The sequence below is a fragment of the Onychomys torridus genome, chromosome 10 (genome assembly GCF_903995425.1).
Source record: "Onychomys torridus chromosome 10, mOncTor1.1, whole genome shotgun sequence".
Taxonomy (NCBI): domain Eukaryota; kingdom Metazoa; phylum Chordata; class Mammalia; order Rodentia; family Cricetidae; genus Onychomys; species Onychomys torridus.
In genome coordinates this window covers 63,442,958-63,467,491 of record NC_050452.1, presented here as the reverse complement: position 1 = coordinate 63,467,491, position 24,534 = coordinate 63,442,958, and the positions used below count along the sequence as shown (strand labels likewise).

The following is a 24,534-nucleotide window of genomic DNA, read 5'->3' as shown; positions in this document are numbered from 1 at the left end:
TGTATGAGCAAGAATTGTTGAGAACAAGATTGGAAAATCACAGGGACAAATAGCCAAACTAGTGGAAGCACATAAACTATGAACCAATAGCTGTGGAGCCCCCAACTGGACCAGGCCCTCTGGATAAGTGAGAGAGTTGATTAGCTTCAACTGTTTGGAAGGCACCCAGGCAGTGGGACTGGGACCTGTCCTTAGTGCATGAGCTGGCTGTTTGGAATCTGGGGCCTATGCAGGTACACTTTGCTCAGCCTGGAAGGAGGGGACTGGACCTGCCTTGACTGAATACCAGGCTGAGCCCCAGGGGAGTCCTTGCCCTGGAGGAGATGGGAATGGGAGGTGGGCTGTAGGGGGAGCAGGAGGAGGGAGGACAGGGGAATCCATGACATGTAAAATTAAATTATAAAATAAATTAAAAAAATAAATGCAAAAAATCAATTTATAATATTATGTGGACTCATGCCCATGATATAAAGTTTTATCTTTAAGAAATAAATGTTGGACAAATAAATAAATGAATAAATAAATAAATGTTGGACAAATAAATAAATAAAAATGAAAGTGTGGCTCCTGATAATCAATTATGCCTCCCAGTAGATGGCCCCATACCCAGCAAGTAGTACATGGCTAGCACAAATTAGGCTCGATGGATTAAAGACGGGGAACACAAAGTTTAGATGTATAATAATGCTAGCTTGAGGTCCTGCCATGTCTTGAGTGTTTTTGCACTCTGTTCCCAGCTGCTTTCTTGGGAGTGATCCTAATACCGTTTCTCTTATGGGAAACAATGGCTCTATAGCTCAATTTCTTTACCTGTTCGTAAATTCACCCTTCTGCCCTCTCACCCATCACCATGTGATTGCTGTCAAGTGGTTTGTTGGGAGTGGTGATGATAGCTGATAGGCAAGCCTGCTGGAAGGATGTGACGGTGCCGTGGACCAGAGGTAAGTCAGCTAACAGTGAGATAGTGAGGGAGCAAAACCAAAATCCATATTGGATCTCCTGCCAATCTTCGAGTCTATACTCAAGAGTAAAGTAAATGCTTGGGGTTGAGTGGTAGGTGGCAGTGCTATTGAGTATTTTCACTTTTGTTAACTGAATTCTCACCGTAATGGTTTGAGTCAGTGCAGTTTTAACCATGAAAAGAATTTACCACAGCTCATGTTTCTCGTGAACCCTTTAGACCTGGGTGACTTAAATGAATAATCCTGTACTTGGTATCACCATCTCTTTGTGTCTTCATTCAGTAAATTAAGCCTATATGGCTTCCAGTACTTTTACTCCATAAAAATAGTATTTATTCAAGTTACCCCTGACCATCCCATTGATGAGTCCATCTTTAGATCTCATGTTTTCTTAACAACATTCAATACTGTTGGCCCCTGGTATGTCTCCCACTCAGGGATGGGGCCTTTGGGAAGTAATTAGGACAAACCAGTCATACAGACTAGACTAGACTAGACTGGTATCCTCCTTTGAGGAAGATATACCAGAGTCTTGGATATAAGAGTATAATGAGAAGGCTGCTATTCTGTAAGCCAGCAGTCACGTCACCAAGAACCAAACCCTGCTGGACCTCGTGGACTTCTCAGCCTCCAGAACTGAAAGCAAGTGACTTGTTTAAGCTGAAAGTTTGTGGTCTTTGTGTCAGCCCAAGCCGACTAAGCTACCCCTCTTTCCTGAAACAGTTTTTGGCCTTTGAGACCAGACACATTACCTGGCTGCCTTTCCCACAGCATGCCACTTTATTGGAAATTAAAAGTTGGGATTTCTCAAAGGTGAGTTCCAGGCTTTCTTTTCTTCGCACTCTGCAAGTCTTCCTTCAAGGTCCTTATCCATGTTGTGTTTGTAAATGCTATCTTAGCTCAACTCAAGCAACAACTTCACAAAAGATTTCTCTATCTCTCAACAAGTTGTTCCCCGAGAAATTCTAGTGTTAGCATCTTCAACACAGCTTACCACTGCTTCATGCTTTGATGTTTTTCTCTTTCACTGAATACAAGCATGGGGAGAGCAGAGGTCCTTGCTGCGTTGTTCAGTATTTCTTTCCAGCAGTGAACACTGGACAAATGCTTGTCGAAAGAATAAATCTCAGAGTTGTGCTTTTGGCCACAATAAAGTAATAGGAACTAGATTTGTCTTTTTGCTTTGAAAGAGCTTAAACCAAAAGTTAAACTACATGGGGCAGGCAAAATACACAGGGCAGGCAGGATGACTGACTCCTACATGAAACAAAGCCTACAACTGAGATGGCACCTCACAGATTTCCAATCTGTATGACTGGGAGAAGAACCAGAAGGCATTGGAAATATCTGAGAGTAAAGGAGACAGTTAAGCTGCTGAACTTGGACACAGCTTGTGTGTTCCCAAGGGTTTATGTGCTCTAGAAGTGCAGCAGTATTAAGGTGGTAGGCCCTCTATTTGGGCTGCCCAGTGGGGGGGTACACTGTCCTCAGAAGAGACCATTTCTGCCTCTCTGCATGCCTTGATCCAGGTTTGGGGGCTTTTGACAAAGGCTGAATAGTTGAGGCTGCTTGATCTTTTGTTCTGCTTTTTATAAAGTGTCCATCTCAGGTATTTTGTTATAGCAACAGAAAATGGACCATTATATGTGCAAAGGAAAAATAGGAATAATAGTATTACTATTTTGAAAAATAGTATTTGTACAGTTTGTACATTTATAGAAGCAACAGCACAACGGCTTGGGGGAGGAAGTGACAATGTTTTGTGATTCATGCTAAGACTCCTGGCAGCAGTGGATGCATAACCTGAATTGGCCATCTCCTGTGATCAGATTGGTGACTACTCTGGTTGTCATTGGAGAGCCTTTATCCAGTGACTGACAGATTCTGAGACCCATGGCCAAACACTGGGCCTAGCTTGGGGAGTCATGCTGAGGAGAGGGAGGAGGGATTGTAGGAGCCAGGGAGAGTCAGGGACATTGCAGGAAAGTCCACAGGAACAGCTAGCTAGCTTGGCTCATGGGAACACACGGATTCTGAACCAACGACCAGGGAGCCTGCATGGGATGAACCTAGGCCCTTGGTATATATGTGACAGTTGGGTAGCTTGGCCTACTTGTGGAACTCCTGGTAATGATAGCAGGGCTGTCCCTGGTGCTTTGGCTGGCTGCTGGGAACCTATTCCTCATGCTGGATTATCTTGCCCAGCCTGAACAAAGGGTGCTTGGTCTATGGCAGCTTGATATGCCTACTTTGCTGAGTGAGGCCTGCCCAGGGGAAGCCTGCCCCTTTCTGAGTGAATATTGAGGTGGGGTGTATTGAAAGGGGGGGTTGGAGCTGCAGTTGGGATATGAAAAGTAAATTTAAAAATTTGTTACTTATGAAATGGTATATTTGAAGGTGATAAGCAGATGGTAATATATAAACCTAATAGCACCATTTTAAATTGTAATTATGGTCTTGGTGATTCAGTCTAGGCTATCACCCAAATGAGTAAGCACTCTAAGCTATATCCCCAGACTTTCTTTAAACTTTTCAAGGCTGGACTTATTCAGCCAGGATGGCCTCGAACTTGGGATGCTTTTGCCTCAACCTCCCAAGTGTCTAGGATTAGAAGCTTGTGTCATCAGGTCCAGTATAACAACCATTTTTTTTTTTTAAGTGAATGAACAGATTAAAGACTATTAAACTATATGGACCCCCAAAGAAGAAAAAAATAACAGACTAAATAGAAAACAGGTATTTTAAACTGAATTATATTAATAGCACAAAATATAAGTGGCTTAGTAAAAGGCAGAAATTATCAAATTGGAAAAAAGACTTAAGCCTCAACCATATGCTGCTTAAGAGAAATTCATCTAACTATAAAGGCATAATTGAAGAAAATAAAGTTATAGAGAAGATATGCCATAAAAATAAAGTGAGCCAGAATCATCACAAAATAAAACCATTCTAGAGTACAAGACATTTTAGGGATCAAGAAGTTCATTCCACAATGAAAAAGAAGTGGGGTTAACAAAGTAGTTAATGATTCTAATTATATATGCATCTAATACAGTGCTTCAAAAAACATAAAGTGAGACTGAAGGAATAAAGACTCAACCAGAGTTGTAGACTGACACTCCTCTAAGGAACAGCTAAGACTGAAATTCAGTAAGAGTAAAATGACATCCCAAGGGTTATTTACCAACTTGGATCACTGGCATTCACAGGATCCTCAACAGATTTAGCCTCTACACCATTTTCAAGAACAGAAATCATTTAAAAAGACTTAAATGGATTCTGGAGCCTGAAGGCCAAGAAGATGGCTCCATGGATAACTGATTGACCTGAGTCTGATTCCCAGGGACCCATATGTTGGAAAGAGAGAACTGACTTACAAAAGTTGTCCTCTGATCTCCATACGTGCACCATATATGTACACATGAACCATTCAGCCACACACGCAGATAAGGAAACAGAAATAAAGAAAATGCAGTAAAAGATTCTGGAGCATGAACTAAATGTCAGTTAAAGACTAGATTGATGTAAATTATTCTTTAAAGCCACAACTTAAATTAGAAAGCACTGAGAGGGATCAATAAAAAAATCTCAACTATTTGGAAACAACAAAGTTCAAAATAATCCACGGGATAGATGAAATAACAAACTAAAAGAAGAGTAATAGCAGATGAGGAAGGATGGAAGGCAAGCAGAAGGACATAGGAGCTGTAAGGAGAATATATAATAAAGCTAACAGTTTTTCTGGTTTCAACTCTTAAGAGTTTTTTTCTCTTTTATTGGGGCAGATAATTGCAAAAAATGTAATTGGTAATGAAAGTGTAAAAGCACTAAGCCAAGCTTCCTGACTTCAGAATGACCATTCTAACTGAAGTTCATTGAAATGTAGAGTTTGGGAATGAAAAAATGTTTGTGTGGCTATTTTATTCTATCTGCATGATCTTTTTATTTGTGAACCACTGCAATAAAATGATTTTTATTACATAATCATAAATTAAGTTTCAATTAATGAAACTCCATCAGAGCAAAATTTGAATATACCTCAAGTATTTAGAGAAAAATTTACATTATGCTAACATTAATAAAGAATTAATCTTTCCATCTCTGTAACATTACCCTCTTGGCCAATAGTTCTCATAGTGAGGTCCAACAGCGTAAGCATCACTTGGGCTCCAACTGAATCCAACTTTGTGGATGGTGCCCAATAATCTCTTTGGACAAGTACTTCTAGTGACTGTAATGCATACTATGGTGACACTTCTGGTGACTATGATCCACTGTTCTAACATGGAACCATCTCATTTGGGCTCTACGCCTTCTTGCTTGCCCTATACCACCTGTTCTTCACAATGTAATCAGAGATCTTTTTAGGATGATATCACATTATCTATCCCATTCACAAGCATTCTGTGTGTAATGGGAATTTACTATCTATTCTTCAGACCTTACCATATCTGGTATCATGTCTTCTCCATTTCTCTTGACTTGAAACACACTGGCCATGCCTTTATCTTTGTATCCTAGCAGAGCTTGATCTATTTCCCTGGAAAATCATTTTGATCCCACTGGTTCTCCTGCTGCTTTGTCTAATTGGTTCCTATTCTGTCGTTGCAGTCAAGTAATAGACATCTGGATCAGACAGAATCTTTGTATAATAAACTCTCATAACACTGCACAGTAATTGAGAGTTTACTAGTGAGTTCTGAAAATAATTTGCTTGATGTCTATCTCCCTTAATAAATGTAAAAATGAAGGTAGAAAATGCATCTGGTTTTATTTCCCATGTGTTTAGCATACTGGCTAGCACAGAGAAGACAGGTTTTGGGACTGGGTCTTGAATTTGCTGTGTAGCCCAGCCTGACCTGAAACTTGGGCAGCTCCTCAGCTTCCCAAGGGCTAAGATTGTAGGTGTGTACTACATACAATCATGAATGACAAACATTTCTGAGTGAATGTATTAATAGAATATAAAATCTAGTTTTCTTGCTCCTATAACAGAAACAACAAGAAACAATGAACTTTCCAGTGTTGCCTAGAACTACAGGGAGGAACAAGCCAATATCTGATTGAAAATTAAACCAATATAAACACAGAAAAAAACATTCAGACACCTCTCATGTTTTGACTTTTCTTTTTTGGTAAAGCATCAATAGGCCTAGTGTTACAATAGCAGGATGCTCAGAGGTACAGTGATGAAAACTTTATGGTCTAGGAAAAATGAGGGAAGGAAACAAAGTAGGGCAGCTGGACTAAGTGCTGAGTTCTTTGTTTTTACTGTTCCTATTGAGATCACAGCAGAAAAAGACAAGCTACTGGGCACTGCTTGGGAGCACCAGGTCGTAGAAGAACCTGCCAAGAATTTGGATTTCTTTCTTTTATTTGTTTAAGTGTTTGCCTGAATGTATGTCTGAGCACCTTATATATGCAGTACCTGCAGAGGTCAGAAGAGGGTGTTGGATCCCCTCGGACTGGAATTAGAGCTGGCTGTGAGCTACCATGTGTATGCTAGGAATTGTGGGGCCTATGAAGAGTAGTCAGTACTTTTAATCACTGAGTCATGTCTCTAGTCCAAATTTTGATTTTTTAAGTGAAGAAACAAACGGAGTGGGTTTGATTGCCATGCTTTGAACCACAGCACTTGACTGGCAAGATTTCAAGGTTAGTCTGTGTAATACAGCATGGCTGTCTCAAGAAAGGATTAAGTTAAAACTAAGAACAAAAAGAAATACAAATGGCTGAGATTACTTGAGCTGATAAGTGAGGTAACAAGATCACCTGAGGCAGATGTAAAGCAATGAAATCAGCAGCTAACAAAATACAGCAGGTGGCCATGGAAGAAGAGGATGGCCTTTGAACTTACCTCTGCTAGAGAAAACAGGGCTACAATCTTCAATGAGAGAATAAAGATTTGTAAGATGGAAAATCTGTTGCCCATGGCTCCCCATGCTGCTGGATAAAGATGGCTACTGCTCCAGTGAGACACAATAAATAAAGTAACAACTGTTAGGAGTAGGGGCAGAACTGGGAATGAACAAAAGTGATTGATGTATTTTTTTAAACTAGCCAGAATATGTTTTCTAGCTATAACCTATCAAAATTGTAAAGTCATCTGAGCTAACATCTAACATCTAATAAGCAAAACCAGGTAGCAGAATGTGATTTAGCTTGGTTTTAATGGTATTTGCCACAGTATTCCTTTAGTGTTGCATGTTATTTGGATTTTTTTTTTTTTATTTCATGCAGAACAGTTAAATATAGCACATAACTTATCTTTACAGTCACTTTCTTTTCTGAAACTATCAGAAAACTCTAAAGAAGTGCTCCCATGTATGGATACAAAAAGTGTGACATAAAAAGTTTATGAAATGCAATTTAACATGCTGAGAAGGAACTGGGCCTTAGGGGAAACAAGAGGCAAAACTGATCCACTCGAGTCATCTTTGGTAGCAGCGCACCTTGCACATGAGAGTGTCATAGTGCCTTGGAATCCACCTTTGGACTCATACAGAAAGCACAGCTCATGCATGTGTCTGAGCCATGTAGGAATGCTTCTCCATAAAATTAAAGTTAGAATAATCCACTCTGAACCTAAGAGTTTATCCATTATGTGACAATTATGATATTGAATAATAAACTATAATGTCTAAGACTACCATGCAATGAGGTACCTCAACTACACAAACTGGAAAGAACATCTTGTGTTCAATCATCAAAGTGACTGAATGTTCTGAGGGTATTAGAGAGGGTGGGTTAAAGTTTCAGCTTTGGTCTCAGGTAACAGAAGGGATCTATCACAAGTTACCCATAAGTGATACATTTTTGTGAAAAGCAGCTTTCTGAATGTAAAATAAATGAAAAATTTCAGGCATTTTTTCCAGGACAGAAGACAAAAATAGGAGAAGCTAATATATTAAATATTTTAAAAATTATGTGAGAATCCAAATTCCTGAGTATTTATAGAAAATTTAACATTTTAGGATGAGTTAAATGAGTCCATAATACTTTCAAGTCCATAGTAGTTTAGTCTTAACAAGTTCCTCATGCATGTCCAAAGCCAGTGTATGTATACCCAGGTATTTACCAATTAGGAATGGGCATGTTTGCTCTGGACTGGAGAAACATGGGCATTAACAAAGGTCTATATTACTATTTGTTGGTAGTCACAGTCCATTTAGGCCAATATTACCTAAAAATCCTCAGCACCTGGTCCTTCACACACCCCATTTTAAGGTTGAGGATGTAGCTCAGTGGCAGAGTGCCTCCCTATCACGACGTACTTGGCCCTGGGTTCAAGTTCTAGCATTATATATACATATGTAAACTACATCTAATCAAATGCTCATTTCCTTCTCCAACTCCCACATGGTTTGTGCTACTATTAGGAGAGATTATCTGAAATCAGTCTGCTCATACAGATCCTTATTCACAGAATATTGTTCATAGCAGTTCATCCCTTTAACCTTCTGCTTTATATACATGATGAACCAAAGCACACCTGGTAGCTGAGATAAGAATACACTATTCAGACCTCATGTTTCCTAATCCCCACTTACGATTCTCAGTAAGAATTTGTGAATGTATGTTATGTACATGTTTGGATGGTGTGTGCACATGTGCATGTTTGTGTACATGCATTTGAATAGAGGTCAATACTGGGAGCCTTCTTCTAATAGTTCCTCACCTTATTGAGACAGATTTTCTGACTGAAACTGGAACTCCTAATTTGGCTAGTCTCATGGGTCCAGTGGGCTCCAGTCACCCACTCTTCTTTGTTCCCTAAGTGCTGGAGGTACAGGTGTACTTCTGCACCCAGATTTTATATAGATTCTGGGGATCCCAATCCATGTCTTCATGCTTCCATAGTCGCTTTACTAAGTCATCCCTAGCCCCAGAGTACTGTGAGTCTTAAAAAAAAGAACTATAATATCTCAACATTTTGCCCAGGAGTCACTGACTTGTATCACCACCTACTATTTCCCCACTTCGTTGGAAGAGAAATAGGAACTTCTGGTCAAGAACAACTTCTAACAATCCCCCCAGATCCTGTACTCAATAACCAAACCCAGGTCTTCCCTTTCATTTTCATACACATTTCAGCCTTTTTACTTCTTATTGGCTTTGACATTTAAACATTTCAACCTCACCTTTAATCTCAGCAAATGCTACTTACCTTTCTATTTCCTGTCTACTCACAGCTCCTTGGTTTTCTGTACTTACTTCACTTCCTCTCTGACCACTCGGCATCTGGCACTGAAGTTGGCTTTGGTGTCTATTACTCCACACAGGTGTTCCGTCCACCAGTAGGCTAGCCCCTTTCTGCACTCACTGGAACTATCTCATCACGACTGACTCACACACAACTTAGACTCCTCTCCTAAAACAACGTTCTCCTTCAGTCTCTCTCCTCTCCTCTATTGACTACTTTTGTCAGTCTCATTTCATGGGTACCTATTTCCTGCACCCTGGGGCGACCTGGAATTTAGGGCCCTGCAGTCTTACCCTGAGGGATCACTGTCCTCTACTCCAATGACTTTTGCTGATTTGCCAATCTGTCTTGCTTCAAGTCTCATCTCTGGACAGGATTTACATTATCTACCTTGTTTAACATCTTTTAAAAGAAATCCCACTAACTACATCTAAACCCCTAAAGCTAAAAGTGAAACCCTGGAAATGTTTTTAGATGCTCAATTCTGATGTTTCCCTTCATTCCTCTATTTTACTAAGACATTGATTTATTTCATAGACTTCTGTAAAAATTTATCTTCTATTTTTCTTGTTAGGGCTTAGAACTTTCCCCTTATTAACTGATATTGACCTCACCATTTGAACAATGTCTCCCCTACTGATTCTGACTTTTGTGATTTGATACTTTCACACTGACCACTGCATATTCCCTATGCTGTACCTTAGTTCTGACAAATTACTCACTGTTCCACATGAGCCAACTTTATTTATTGCTCCAATTTGCTGCATGTATTTTGTTCTAGCTGAACTCCTCCCACTACCTGTTAGCTCTAGTTTGTGAGGTTCTTTCAAGTCTCACTACAAATGTAGCAATCAATGTTGGATACATCTGAGTTCTAGTTCCTCCTTCATGTTCCGTCAGGTCACTCCTTCCTAGTCACATTACTCAGTTTTCAATATGTATTCAGTTTTCTATGAGAAAAACCTTAGCTTTATAAGAGCAAAGCCCATGACATTAATCACTGTTTCCTGTTTACAACATAAAATAACTTTATTTATATAAATGTGTATGTTTTTTCTCACTTAGATGAAACAGAACTTCCTGAACTTTCCACACTAAGAACATATTGTAACCATTCCTTAAATAGGAGAACTACAAAAGGATACAACTGCACTTTGCCTTTCTTCTCAATACAAAGTACGGCAAATGCAGTGAGATCTTATGTATTAAGCACATCTGGACAGTTAATATGTACAAAGGCAAGGCATCATGATAGAGACAATTGTTTTTCACCAATAGAAATATTTCAAAATTCATAATATACACCACCCAAGAATTTTTCTAGAAAAGTCCTGTGTTAACAGTCTTTCAAGTTTTCAGTCACTAATTATTCTATGAAAAAGAAAAACACATATAAAACTAATGATGAGTTTTAGTGTTACTTTCAAAAAGGCAAAAACAAGTATGGATTACCAAGAATAATGAGAAAAAAACACAACACTGTAGGAAACATTTAAAAAACCACATAAACATAACAAATATTGTTATAAATACAATTTTATAAAAATAATGATCTTGTTGATTAAAAAATGTTAAAAATAAAGAAGGAAAGTTATCAGTAAAGATGAATAAAACTTTAAGCAGAACAGGAAACAGTTCTAGCAAATTTTAAAATGGAAAAGATGAAAAACAACTCTTCATATGATATTAATTTTCTTAAATACCCAAAAAAGGATTTTAAAATTAATTCACAAAAGTACTATTTAACTATTCTCTATCTTCCTGTCTTAAGGGTAATCTTATATTTGGCAGGGTGAAGAGTAATATTAAAGTAAGACTGTGATTGTTAGGAAATAGCATGGGTCAGATGCTGCAAGGATAAAATATGGTTCTTTTGTAAAATGAATTCATGCAAATTCCTTTTGAAAATCTTAAAAAGTATGAGATGAAGATGAAACAAAAGTAAAAATGAAACTATACTTTATTCTTTGTGAAACTTATATACATATTTTAGGTAAATTATAAGCTTAAAAATTCGCTCTTGAGTATTTTCCTGACATAGCATTTGTTATAATGTTATTTTTAGCCTTCTTAAGGACCACAAACAAATTCTTTCTAGTTTTCATTTACTTTTCATAATAGAGATTCTCAGACCTCCTTTAAGCTTTCAGTCACTTCATGTTAGGTATTTGAAATTTTAATCATTATGTTATATAGTATTGAATTATGCATGTTAGAATTATCCAGTTAATTGAATGGGGGGGGGATACACATTAAAAACCATTAACCTATTTAAAAAATTTCAACTTAATTGATGGATTTAACATTTCAATGAGACCTGATGCTATTGACTCTGGTAAGACACTAATACTTCCCTAAGTCCTCAAAGACTTCCCTAAATTATACAATATAAAAATGAGCACAAACCATAAAATATTCTAAATATAACCTGGCATTCTCTCATGGTGAAGAAGTAATTTATAGTCTCCCATCCTTTTAATATCCTGAACTGTCCAGCACCTACCAGATAAGCAGATGGAAATGGCAGCTACCAATTCTGGCAACTACCATGTTCATATTATCACTTCATTACATTCAAAAGGGCAATAATCTGCCTGGCGTACCCATGCTAGGTCAGTGTAGCTTAATAAGGTACCTTACTACCATTTAGTCTGTCTTCATTCTCAATGTGACATGACCCTAATAGTGACTTACTCAGCTACATAATGGGATTCTCCTCTTTACATCTGCACAAGTGAGCTTAATGTCTGATTCACAGAAGTCCACTTAACATACTTTCTGATCATTGGAAAAATTTTAGTGTACTGCTTTCTAAATAAGCAGTCTTGTAGCAGGTTTTCAAAGCAGTATCAAATGGAGTAAGTTTAATGGGGGAAGATTTACACCCTAGGATTACAGTGTTATAGTCTTTAAATGAGACAGTTTTAGCTATTTTCTGTATATTATCATAGTTATTTTTGAGGAGAATAAGCATGCATTAGCCTGCAGTAGCGAATTTTTAGTTAGCTGTTCATAGTCATCTGTCAAATACATTCATGGCCTATTTTCATGAAGATCTTCATGTCTCTTCTAAATGTATTTGCTTGTTTTTGACACCGAGGGCCAAGTGCACCACACCTAGCAGCACCTAATTCCATGAGTTTCATACTAGGTGCCAAGAAATGAGGTTGTTCAAATATTTTAGAAATAAATTAGAAGAATTAGCTGTTCCTTTTCTACCCACTAGCTTATGCTTTACTCAAGGCACCTACAATGAAACTTTAAGATTAAGGAGAGAAAAACTTACCTACTTGGGATTTTGTACAATATTTTGCCATTTGTCCACTGTTGCAAGACTGTCCTTTATGTCTTTTAGCTGACATTTCTGTGGTCTTCCACGGTGGTCTTTTTCTCTTGTTTAATTTGCTAAGAGCCTCAGAATTATCAGGACTCTTGTCAAAGCTAACATGCTTATTTAACTGACTACTGCCAAGTTCATCAGTCAGTATATCACTTGCAGGACTATTTGCTTTGACATTTTCTCTCTCTTTATTTTGCTTTTTAAAGGAATTTTGCCTTGCTGAATGGGATCTTAAATTAAAACGCTTTGATTCTTCTCCTTGCACCTGATTACCTCTGTCCACAGGTTCAGGAGAATAAATGATTGTATTTAGCTTAAAAGTATTTCTGTGTTCAAGACAGTTGATCTTCCTCAAAAATATTCTACAGTCTTTTAAAGTTTTTGACCTCCAATTATTGGAAAACACATTTTCTAGTCTTTGTCCCTTTTCAGAATCCATCTGGCCACACCCTGCTCCATTCTCCTTTGTTTCTGACTTAACTTTATTCTCTAAATTAACAGGTGTTGTGGCATCATGAACTGCTGCCCTCTCCTGAGGAAAATCCACTCTGGTTTCTGGTGGTGAGGCCCACTGCTTACCTACTGTGCTTTTCCCACTAAGTGATGTCTCTCCCTCTTTTTTAGTCAAAACCTGATTCTGGCAGAAAAATCTTAAGTTCCTTCTTTTTGAGTTCCAATCAACTGTTCTGTGACTGTGTGGCTTTTCCTCTCTTCTCCACCTTTCACAGTGCAAACTCTTAAACTCAGTCCTTTTCAACCTAGCTAGTCTGAAATTTCTTTTCACATTTAAGAGTGGTGAGCCAACCATTTTATGAAGTATGTGGAACTTCCCTGCTGACTTTGAAGGAGAGGAGACTGCAAATTTTTTAAAGTGCTTCCTGAAGGGGCTAGCATTAAACCCACAGCATTTCACCCCTAACTTAATGCTCTTGGTGTTTATCACTTCCAAAGGGTTTCGAGCATTTGCTTTTCTAACGAGTGAAAGGGACTGTGTTTCTGTTGTTTGCATAAACCAGGTACAAAGTTCATTCAAATTATACTTTTTCTGAAAAAGCATTTTTACAGGTGAGACTTCAAATTCTAGAAGATGGGTTTCCAGAGGGTTTGCTGCTTTGAAACCAGCCCCTTCAGTGTGTTCAGTTATATGGACAGAATTTTGAGCTTCATCTCTGTTCACCTGCACCCATGTGTTTGTTATTTGTTCAAATCTATTGTTCAATTCCTCTAATAAGGAATCATCGGAAACAGAAGTAGCCCACCACCTGAGTAAAGGATTGGATGAAATAACAGGGTCCAAGGATACTTCAGAAATGGGCATTAATTTTTTACCTTCCAAACATTTTTCTGCTTTCCTTGAACGTCTAGCTCCTGGGATACCTTTGGAAGCTAGTTTAAAACTTGACTGCCTATATTTTTTCTTTGGACTTTTGCCTTTCTGCAAATGGAGTTTACATGGTTTATGACGTAGAACATTTTTATAAGCAAGAGAGCCAGAAGATGCAAGTGAATGTAAGAAATGCAAAGGTTTTTTAGACCTAATTGGATGTTTCGAAGGTATAGAAGCATCAGTATTATTTGATTCATTCTTAAATATGTTAACATCGGTGTGCCTGATCTTATCTACCTTACTGCACTGTTGGTCAAGCTTTTCTTCTTGGCATTTCTCTAACATAGTCTCCTGTTCTAAAGGAGGTAAGCAGCTGCTAAGGCATACTTCTCTTTCCTGAGGTGAAATTCTACTAATAGTCACAGATATCCCGGAGATTTTCACTTTTGCAGGTCGACCAGGCTTCCTAACAATTGACAAAGGCTTTTGATTTGGTTGAATAATGTTCTTGGAAGCCTGAAGGATCACAGACTTGCTCTTGATGGGTCTAACATATTCAAAGTCAGAATGAAAAACCTTACTTTCAGTTGTCATTCTTGACACAGCACTTAGACTTTCACCACAGCCAGTCTTATATTCTTCAGTATTTCTGAGGCTACTAGAGTTAACTGCAAAGTCAGCGACATCATGGTTCAGTGAGATGTTGCTGATATTCATGCTTCCTTCAGAAACACATCTCTTGGTTCTTCTTGACCTTCCATAAACAACAGTGACAATAATACTCTTTCTATAAATACCTTCTTTTACTTCTGATAGAGATTCTGGACTTTTCTTTCCAGAACTAAAAGACTCATTTTGGCCAACACTGACATCTGATAGACCAGCTTTAGGTTTGGGTGGTCTTCCAATTGGCCGTTTAATCTGTTTCACAACTTGGGGGCCAATTTTTTTAGGCCTACCTGGCTTCCTTTTGTATGGTAAGTCAATAGCAATAGCACCACTTGACTTTCCCTCAGAGTCTTCTTGTAGCTTATTACTGTTTAAACTGTCAGTAAACATTGCAGATGTTGGTGTAGCCTCTTGTACACAGTTACATTTGTTTGATTTGATCTGAAGGCTGTTAATATCATGATTAGAACTATAATCTTCAAAGCTAGTGTTTGGTATGTCTTCCTTTGCTTCTCTTTTCCTTCCAGCTACCTGATGAGTTTTATGTTTGGGAGAAGCAAACTCAGCATCTGACTGTGATGTGCTGACTGAAGTTAAAGTGTATTTGACCCCTTCACTGCTTTTAATCTCTGATAAAAACATGAGTTTGATAGGACTAGAATAGTTAGAAACAGAACTTTCAGTTCCTTCACATTTTGCTGGCACACTTTCAACACTGGATGCTGTCTTTGCATTATCAAGTCTCTTGTTCAAATCCATTACAGGCATCCCATAACTTCTTTTATTACTAGATGCTATTACAGATTTTGATAAATCCTGATTTTGACAAGCCATTCTGCTTAAAGTACAAGTCAAATCTGTCCCACCATTTTGGTCTTTATCATCTGTTTCTATCAATTTCTTGGAGGCTTTATATCCTTCAGACAGTGCTTGATTAGTCCAAGACCTCTGAGCCATATTTATTGTGTCTTCCAAACGCTCTACAACAACTTGCAAGTTAGAATTCATTGCAATTTTGTTTAAGTCTCTACTTTGGAGATGTTTGGTTGCATCTCTGACTGGATCTTTGCTGTGAGCAGAGTCTGATACTCTTCTGCCCTCAAGGACTTTTTTGGAAACAGAATTGTTTGTTACATATATAGAATACCACCCTGGAGGCACAATATTTCGTTTAGTTCTGCTCAAAAGACCAGGAGCATCAGTTCTCAAAAGTGTTTGAGTATTTTCTAGTTTTGCTTTTTCCCTAATATTTTGTACAGTTAGTTTTTCAATTGTCCATTTCTCTGGCGGTTTTCTCTGGCTCATTTTCTCAGATGAAGCTGCTGGAAAGTTTTCTGAAAATTGATCAAAAGTCCTGTTAGTGTCAAAGCTCTCAGGAGGTGCTGCACCATTTGGTGAAGACTGTGCTTCTGCATGATTTTCATCGTGAAAGCTCTTAGAATTGTTCAAAGCTTCTTGACAAGGCTGGAATTCTTTGTTCAGTGAAATCATCTTATCATTGCATGACAATTTTCTTGAATTTTTTTCACTGTACCTTTTTCTCAGGAAGTTTTCATCAAGACTAGCAAGTTCTCTTTTTATCTGTAAAGACTGCCTTCTGATCACAGGTGAATCAGGAGAGTTGTGCATTGCAAATAAGGTTTGTTGACGTTTTCGAAATCTTGTCTGAATAATTTTATTTTCTACCTTTTTATCATGTTGACTCAGTAATTCCATAAAACTGTAATCACTGGCTGTTGCACTGTGCAAAAGAGATGTTATTAAATCTCCCAATTTAAAATCATTATCTGAATCACAATCAGTGCTAGGTAATGTTATGAGGTTTGATGTATCTGTGGTTTCTATTGACTTTAATTTTTCATTAATCCGATCCATTAAATCTTGAAAAATTACAGCTGTTTCACCCTTTTCATGATTGGTAGTATCATTACTGCTGGCATCCCAGAGCACAGAATCAGAGTTACTGGACTTCTTAGTTTTATTTATTTTGCTGTCATGGCCACATTTGTGAATGCTTATCTCAGCTGGTATGAGAGATGGAGGCTGGTTAATGCTTGTCTCGAGTTTGTTATTGTCTAAGGCTGAAAGCTCCGAGACGATGTCTTTCCACTGTTCAAATCCTCCAGTCTCCACAGGTGATAATGGTGGGGGTGAGGGACTTCGAGATCTACAGGCATCTTTAAGACTGATTGAAAGATCACGGACTTCCCTCGACAAAGGAGGGCTATGAAAGGCTGATTTTGTAGAGTGATTCTTTGCTAACTGTCCACAACAGCACCTGTGTGGATTATAACTGTTTTCAATACCTCTATTCATTACTGTCTTAATGTGTTCAACAGTTACAGTTTGACAAGACAAACAATGTAATTCTTTAATACAGACTGGCAGAGGCACCAAACCAGGGCTTTGTCTCTCATTGTGTAAACAATCTCTTTCTGCCAGTCTATATTCACAGCTACAGAACAGACCATGTAAATCATCTTCCAATAGGGGTTTTTGAGATTCTGAAGACACAGTACATGATGAATTACAACAGCAAATAGAAGCAGCATTCTGCTCTTGGACTAGAAATTTCAACATAGCCAAAACTTGTTGATGGTGATGTATGCACAAAGATTCCAAAACTTTGCTTAATGCTGAGTTTCCTTTTTCCATTTTAGTAGCTTCCTCTGATTTTGCATCAACAGTTGAACTAAAAATAAAAATCAAACAAAAAATGAATTACAGCAAAGATACCATGATAAGGATTTATAGTTCTTGACAGTGTTTGAATGATGTATTTTTGGTATTGCTGGACTCCTGATTCCTATAGACAGAACTGCAAGGTCATCTTGGTTATTATTTAGCAGAAACAGTATGAAGCACTGGTAAGTGATTTCCTATGACACAGTATAGGAGTCAAAGCAAAGCCTTTTGCAATACAAAAGCTGATGATTACACATTATTATATTAACACATTGGTGATAGTAAGAATTTTGGATATATTAATAATCTTTAATGAAAAGTGCTTCAGAAGGAATAAAAATTTTGTAAAGTAGGATACTTTGCTATATTTTATAATTATGAGTCCATGTTAGTGCAAATAAGGAAGGTAAGGAGTAAAATCTTATTTTTATTTAAAATACTTTGGTAGGTAGTAAAAAAGAAATTTAATATTAAGAGAGCTCTTGCATAATCATGAAGAAAGCTATCAAATTTAGATTTAATATAAATAAAATAGTATCTTTTTCTGAGATTAAGCTGCAGGCATTTTAACCTAGGAAGAATATAAAAGAAAAAAGAGGCTATTTAAAAATTAAATCTACTTTTAACTGATTTTTAAAAACTATGAAAAAGCATAGGAAAACTAAAGGTACTACTTACCTAATTATTAAATTTCAAATGCTGAAAAATGCCTCACCACAGAAACTAATACACATCTGACTTTAACTAAGACCCAGGATTGCTCATCAACAATATAAAAGCCTATATTTTTAATACCAGCAGTAAGAAGAATAAAATATATTAGAGGAATTCTGTTTCAGAAAAGTATCCATTTTAATGAAACATCACCAAACTCTGGAGTGGGAACAGCCCTTCTCTCCTAAACTGATGTGCCTGTCATTTGTTCCTAGTCTGAAAATGGGTTATTTAGGATTCTAACTGAGGTAGACTACTTACAATTGACCCACCTAAAGAATGTGCTATTGTTGTTTTTTAAAATAAACAGTATGTTCATAGTTTTACAAATGAAAGGGGTTTTGTTTTAAAATAAGCAGTGAAATCAATACTTTTATATTATTACCTGACCCTGGAATAACCTCCTCTATAGATATTACATAATAATTGATTGAGTTTTATACGATTATGTAGTCTGAGTAGTAAAAAGTGCCAAAGCAAGTTCTAAACACATGATCAAAACCTCACTGAGAAAAAGGAATGATCAGATTTTACAATGTTTTACAATGACATATAGAAGCAAACAAAGTAAAACGTCACAAACACCTTTAAGTTCAGTGCTGCCTCTAGACAAAAGGAGATCTACAGCCCCAGTACTGGTCCTTTCCATAAATATTTTATAATGGTAGAGCATATGACGATAAGAAATAACTTAATCCTTTTCCAGCAATTCAAATTTATGATTTCAGACAAGCAAAAGAAAAGCCAACATACCTAAGAAGCATACTTAGAACAGTTTCTGAAATAATGTTCAGGCCTATTAAGCATATTTGATAAGTAGTAATAAGTGGGAGAATATATAAACTTTTAGAGTATGTTATGCATTTCACAGGTTAGTATCCTTCTAGTAGTTCCTACAGTGCTCAAAGGCATTTTTCCTTTAATGAAAGGATCTGTATAAATGTAGTGAGGAGCTAGGAGAGTGTTTGCTTATTAACATGTCCAAAGCCCAGGGTGCAATTCCCAATATAAAAATAAGTAAGCCCTGTCAAAATGGAAATGATAAAAAAGCAGCAAGTATAAAGTAATATAAAACTGTTATAATTTCAATTTGATTAATCTCATAGAATTATGGAAACCACTGATTTCTATATGCCTTTTCTGACATTTTAAGGAAATCTTTATTTTAAAGAAAGAGTTTTTTCAGTTTGCTAGTTTTTATACTGGAAGTTGAAAAACACCAGTGGTCACTGATACTCACCTAGCAATATAAACAACAGATTACTAGATCAGATATTCAGATATTAGATTTGCTCTTATATACCATGGTGGACAACTAAACTAAAACATTACAGAATTTTAAAATGGTCTTATTTGGTTTCAAAGCCTTTTTTCTCCACCTTAGAATCTCAAAGAAAAATATAATGAGTGAAGAGGCATATGTGTGAATGTCCAATCCACAATTTATTCTCAAGTAATTATATAAAGATCCTAAAATTGTAATTTTGAGACAGTCTCACAATGCAGCTTTGGCTGGCATGGACATCACCATGAACATTAAACTGGCCTAGAACTCTAGTGATCCACCAGCCTCTGCTTCCCAAATGCTGAGATTAAAGGCCACCTTAGTCTAATTGGCTCTCTTGTTTTTTCTAAGATCAATTCTTTCTAATTTTTTCCTGTTTGTTTACAAGCCCAAACATCTCATTTTTGTTACTATGCCCTTTCCGTTAGAAATCTGTTGTTGAATATTTCTTTGAAAGTCAATTTTTAATACCATTAAAAAACAAAACAAAACAAACTCCTTACAAGGAATCAAAGAATTCAGTGTAGTCAAGTTTTTCTTTTCTTTTCTTTTACTGAATGAGTAAATTAACCACACACCGACAGTGTTGTAAATTTAAGTGCAAAAGCATTGAAGTGCTTTACTACAAATTACAACCTAGAAACACGTTAACTCAACAATTAAAATTCATACAATCAGATTTAGATATATAACAACACAAAGTAGGAACAAAATTACAGTACATGTACAACACAAGACAGATACATGAATTCATTAGAAAATATTGTAATAAATAATTCATGAATTATAGTGCAATTGATTTATGCATAAATAACTAATTGCCTAACAATCAGTTTATATTAACAAAATCTGTCAAAATCAAGGCAGCCACAGAGTTTTACTAAATTACTGCGACAATGGAAATACTGCAATTAAAAAACAAACACAAGTATCTGCACTGTAAACAACTAAAAAAAAAATCAGTCTCACTAAAGTCAGTATACAGTTTAATATAAAATTGTCATCAGCTACCAGAAATGGTTTAAACAACTTTACTGAGCAGTAGTTTTCTAAAAACAGAGGCACTGTTTTTTTTTCTTTTCCTTCTTTTTTATTTTAAATATAAAATACTCGAGGAACATTCAAATAAGTAGAAAGCACATAAGGGTTGCTTTCATATTCATTAAAAGTCAGCTGAAACTGAACTTTTCAGAATCTGTCAAATAAGTAGTAACTGGTAACTAAATTTATAAAGTACTTTGAAAGTTTAACATAAAGGACATCTTAATAGAACCAGTGGGGAGAGGGGAACCCATAAACTTCCCTGCCTTTCCTAGTTTGTATAATCAAAAAGTCAACTCAGTAATACAAACATTATGTTTCTTTTAAAAGTTATGGGTTGATCATTACCTATAAACTATCAAAAAATATTTTAATTTACTATTTGACCAAAAATAAATAATACAAGTACTAAAATGCTGCAAATTAATTATAATATTACCTATAAAACTACTGATCACTGTGAAGTCAATAGCAAAATGATCCCTGATATATGAATCCTGTAAAGTTTTTGGTCAGGTCATCTTTTAAATGATATAAAAGTGTTCTGTAAGTTTCCCTTTACTATAAACTTCTCAATCAATTTATCAATGTAAATATAGCGTGAGGAATAAAAAAGCTCAATACAATATAAATATTATGTAATGCATTCGAGCTTCCAAAGTTTTGCAAGTAAAATTCTATATAAAGGTCAAGAAAATTGTTTTTGAAGCATTTACTTTTAACTTTGTTTTTCAATGGGAAGAGGGGGAAATATAATAAATAATCCATGTTCCAGTCCTCACAAAATATGGCTTAATTCTTTAAAAAGAAAGATGACCCTGACAAATGCTGTCTTGTAATCTACTATGTATATTTTCTTGGGGGAAGAAAAAGATCAAGAGGATTCATACCCTAGTATGCAGGTAACATTGACAGCTGAATATGTTCAATACAGATCTCAGAGACCAAGTGATTACCTGGCTATATAGTTTCTTATTTTCAGTTTCTTTAAATACATGTAAGCAGTTTTAAAGTTTAGTAGCTGAACAACCACATGTTCATGTGATTATTAAACACACACAAACACAAGTGTAAAACACAAGTATTTGACAAGGTGCACTCATTTTTTTAAATTCAGCTGTATAAGAATTCCTTTTGGGTTTAGAAAAAGTGGCTTAGGAAAATGACCAGAACCTGAATTCTAACAGAGAAAAGGGGCACTGCGGAAGATTCTCATCTATAAAGCAAATCTCCATTCTTTACATGGAGGTACATGTTTTTATTACATTTTACTACCAAAACTGCATACGCCATAAACCCACATGAATACTCTGACCCATATTTTTAAAACTGTTTTATAAAAATTACTGGTCTCATTTGAGTAGTAAAAGTTAAAATGCACTGCCCAGCTTCTAACTATCCAATTAGTAAAGAGTTTACATTACTCAAAGTTCAAAACAGCTTCAGTGTTAAATATCTGTAAATCTATTCAAGACCCTGAACAAACTGCAAATTTGGTTATTAGCAAAATGATAATGTATCACCCACCAAAATGAAATCTGTAATTCATTTTGATAAACTGAAATGTTTTGAAATGTCACAGCAGCAAATATATTAAAGTTACACTGAGGTTTTTCAATAGGAGGAGTGTGTCACAATCCTTAAAGTAGTCATACCATCAACTAACCAGCACATTTCACCAAAATGACCATTCTCAAGCTTGTTCTGTGCACATTATAAACATGCTCTAAGTTGCATTCCAACTTTCTTTTCTAACCTTACACATTAGCTTATTTTTCAAATGAAAAACAAAATTAAGTTACTTTAATAATTAAATTTAAATTACTTTTGTTTTTAGTATTCCATCTTATATTAAAGGATTCTATAGCTGCTGGGGTTAACTATGTCAGTTTTTTAAAATTTAAATTATATACTTATAACCCCAACTTCCTGCTAAATCAACAATTAAATGATAAATATTAAATTTTACTATACATATCCTTTAAGGTTTTCTTTATCCTGGTGGATGCACTCTAGTGCATTTTGAATTTCATAGAATGCACTGTAGTGTATTAATACTGTATCTATTAGTTACTCTTGGTACAGAGATAACTATTTAACTTTGATTGGTTCTTTGACATACTCACAGCACTTTTAGGTATGTTACACAAAAGTGTTCACAAACTATTAATATCATATTTCCATTATAAGATGGTTCAACTGAATGGCTAGAATGTTCTTTTACCAATAAAAAAAATGTTTCACTTGACAATAACTCATTTTCCCACATTTTATGCTATTGACTACTAAAGAAAACCTGAATCTTTTTTCACCTATTTATACAAGGATTAAATACAAACTATCAGAATTAATAAGCAACTCTATAATTCTGTCCACAGTGAAAACCCTGAATAAAACTTTTTCAAAGGCATGTAAGTGGTTTTTGAACTGTAAAATTTCATGTCTCCTGTCAGAGTGAGCATTTGTAATTTCCATGTGTGTATGTAGCTACACACACACACACACACACACACGCACATGCACGAATGCACGTGTGCGTGTACACACACATACACACACACACACACACACACATACACACACACACACACACACACACACACACACACACACACACACACACACATTCTCTAACAGTAATCTACACAGGCTTGCTGCTGTTTCTGCAGCTGCCAGTCCCTGAATCTGTCATATATAACCCAGTGTCTGGTAATCGTAGTTTCTTCTTCGGAGGTGTCTTCAGTGTTCCAGATCTTTCCTTTACCTTGTATTCTAAAGTGCTGTGAGGTACCCCATAAATTCCTTGTGCTTTGGAAACACTCATTTTTCCACTCATTACCATTGCAATGGCCTCTTCCATTATTTCATGATCATACTGCCGATAGCGGCCACGTTTTTTCCTGGGCTGCTTATTATCTTTCCGGTCCAATCCATCTTCAGTGTTCTCGGAGGTTCCATCAATTGTTCCATTTTTAGAATTAAGACACAAAGGAGAGAGGTCCCCATGTAGAAAGTAAGAGTCAACACTTGAGTGAGTTACAGGCCCAGAACATTCTATTTTGTTCTGTTTAGGGAGTATGTTTTTCAGTTTTTGGAGAGCTGATCCTTCAAGGACTGAAGAGGTTTTGGAAACTTGATACATGACATCCAGCAGACCAGAACCATCAGGTTGTGATTTTGAGACTGAATTTACTCGGAGCTGAGGAATTTTTAACTGTACAGGAGGATTTGAAGTTTCATATTGAAGGCTTTCATTTTTTTCTTTAAACTGAGTAACCATTTTCTGTAGAGTTAACTGATGGAGGTAACTGGAAGCTGTTGGGAATTTTAATTCTGAGGTTTCAAGTAGGTTGAGTTTACTTTTTTCTGTGCGCTCTGCTTGAGCTCTTGCCCACAAGGCTACTTTTTGCAGCACAGCACAAGTGTCTTTACTGTCTTTATATGAGTAACTATCATTGAAATCTCGAGTTTTGTTTTTAAAAGATGCAGGCTTCCCTGCTGGTAAGGCTTCTAAGTGGAGAAGTAAAGTTTTTTGAGGTATGCCATAAAGTATGCCTGCTTTATTTATGTCCAGTGCTCCAGACTGAATGTCTTTCAAAGCTTTTGAGAGCAAACCATCTGCAAAGTCAGCACTTCTTTCCACATAGTCCTCTCTGTTTCTGTGTAGTCTCCTGGATGGATGGAATGAAACGATGGTAAACTGATGTATGAGAGACTCTCACACAGCTATGGAAGGGGAGGGTCCACTCCTTTATTATACTCCTTGCTTAGGTAACATCACTGCTTATGACACGTTAGGTCTGTGGGACGTAGTAGTTACTCCTTATCAAAGCAAACGCTACAGTCCTGGTAGGACAATGTGTCAATGATACATACGGTGGCCTCAAGGGGCAGACCTTCCAAGAACATAAAATCCTAACTGAGTATTGTAAAAATATTCTCATGATGTTGCTTTTCCTCTGAAAGCTGCTTGCAGAGCAACACATAATTTTTATTTACAATTAGAGTTCCATTATAAAAATAACCAAGGGAGTTTTTGTTAGTAGAAACGTGACGTTACCACTAAACAAGTAATAAAAGAGTCAACCCATTTAAAGGAAATTTGTAGCAGCAAGAATACTTCCAAACACAGACATCTCAGTTCCACAGACTCATTTTCCTCTACATAAAAACTTAAAATCTGAAAAAAGATGTATATGAATCATTTCATTTTAGAATGTTACTCTATTTCAAATGCAACTCTGTAATCTTCTAAAGTCTGTTAACCTATGACTCCAGCTCTATTACAGCCTTAGTTGAAATAAATTT

At 36.4% G+C, this 24,534-nt stretch overlaps 1 protein-coding gene across 9 annotated transcripts in view; it reads right to left on the bottom strand.

Moving 5' to 3' along the window:
• Lcorl (ligand dependent nuclear receptor corepressor like) overlaps positions 1-24,534 on the bottom strand; it is a 183,539-nt gene that overhangs the window by 10,636 nt on the left and 148,369 nt on the right. For 3 of the 9 annotated variants that reach the window (XM_036200242.1, XM_036200245.1, XM_036200244.1), the window contains exon 7: positions 10,900-17,193. The exons of 2 other annotated variants lie outside the window; for them this stretch is intronic. In XM_036200242.1, the coding sequence (XP_036056135.1) occupies positions 12,432-17,193 (4,762 nt within the window). In that variant the 3' untranslated portion in view covers positions 10,900-12,431. Of the gene's footprint in view, positions 1-10,899; positions 17,194-19,774; positions 23,898-24,534 lie in introns of those variants that run through there. 4 more of the 9 variants (XM_036200246.1, XM_036200247.1, XM_036200243.1 and 1 more) reach the window with 3 other exon arrangements.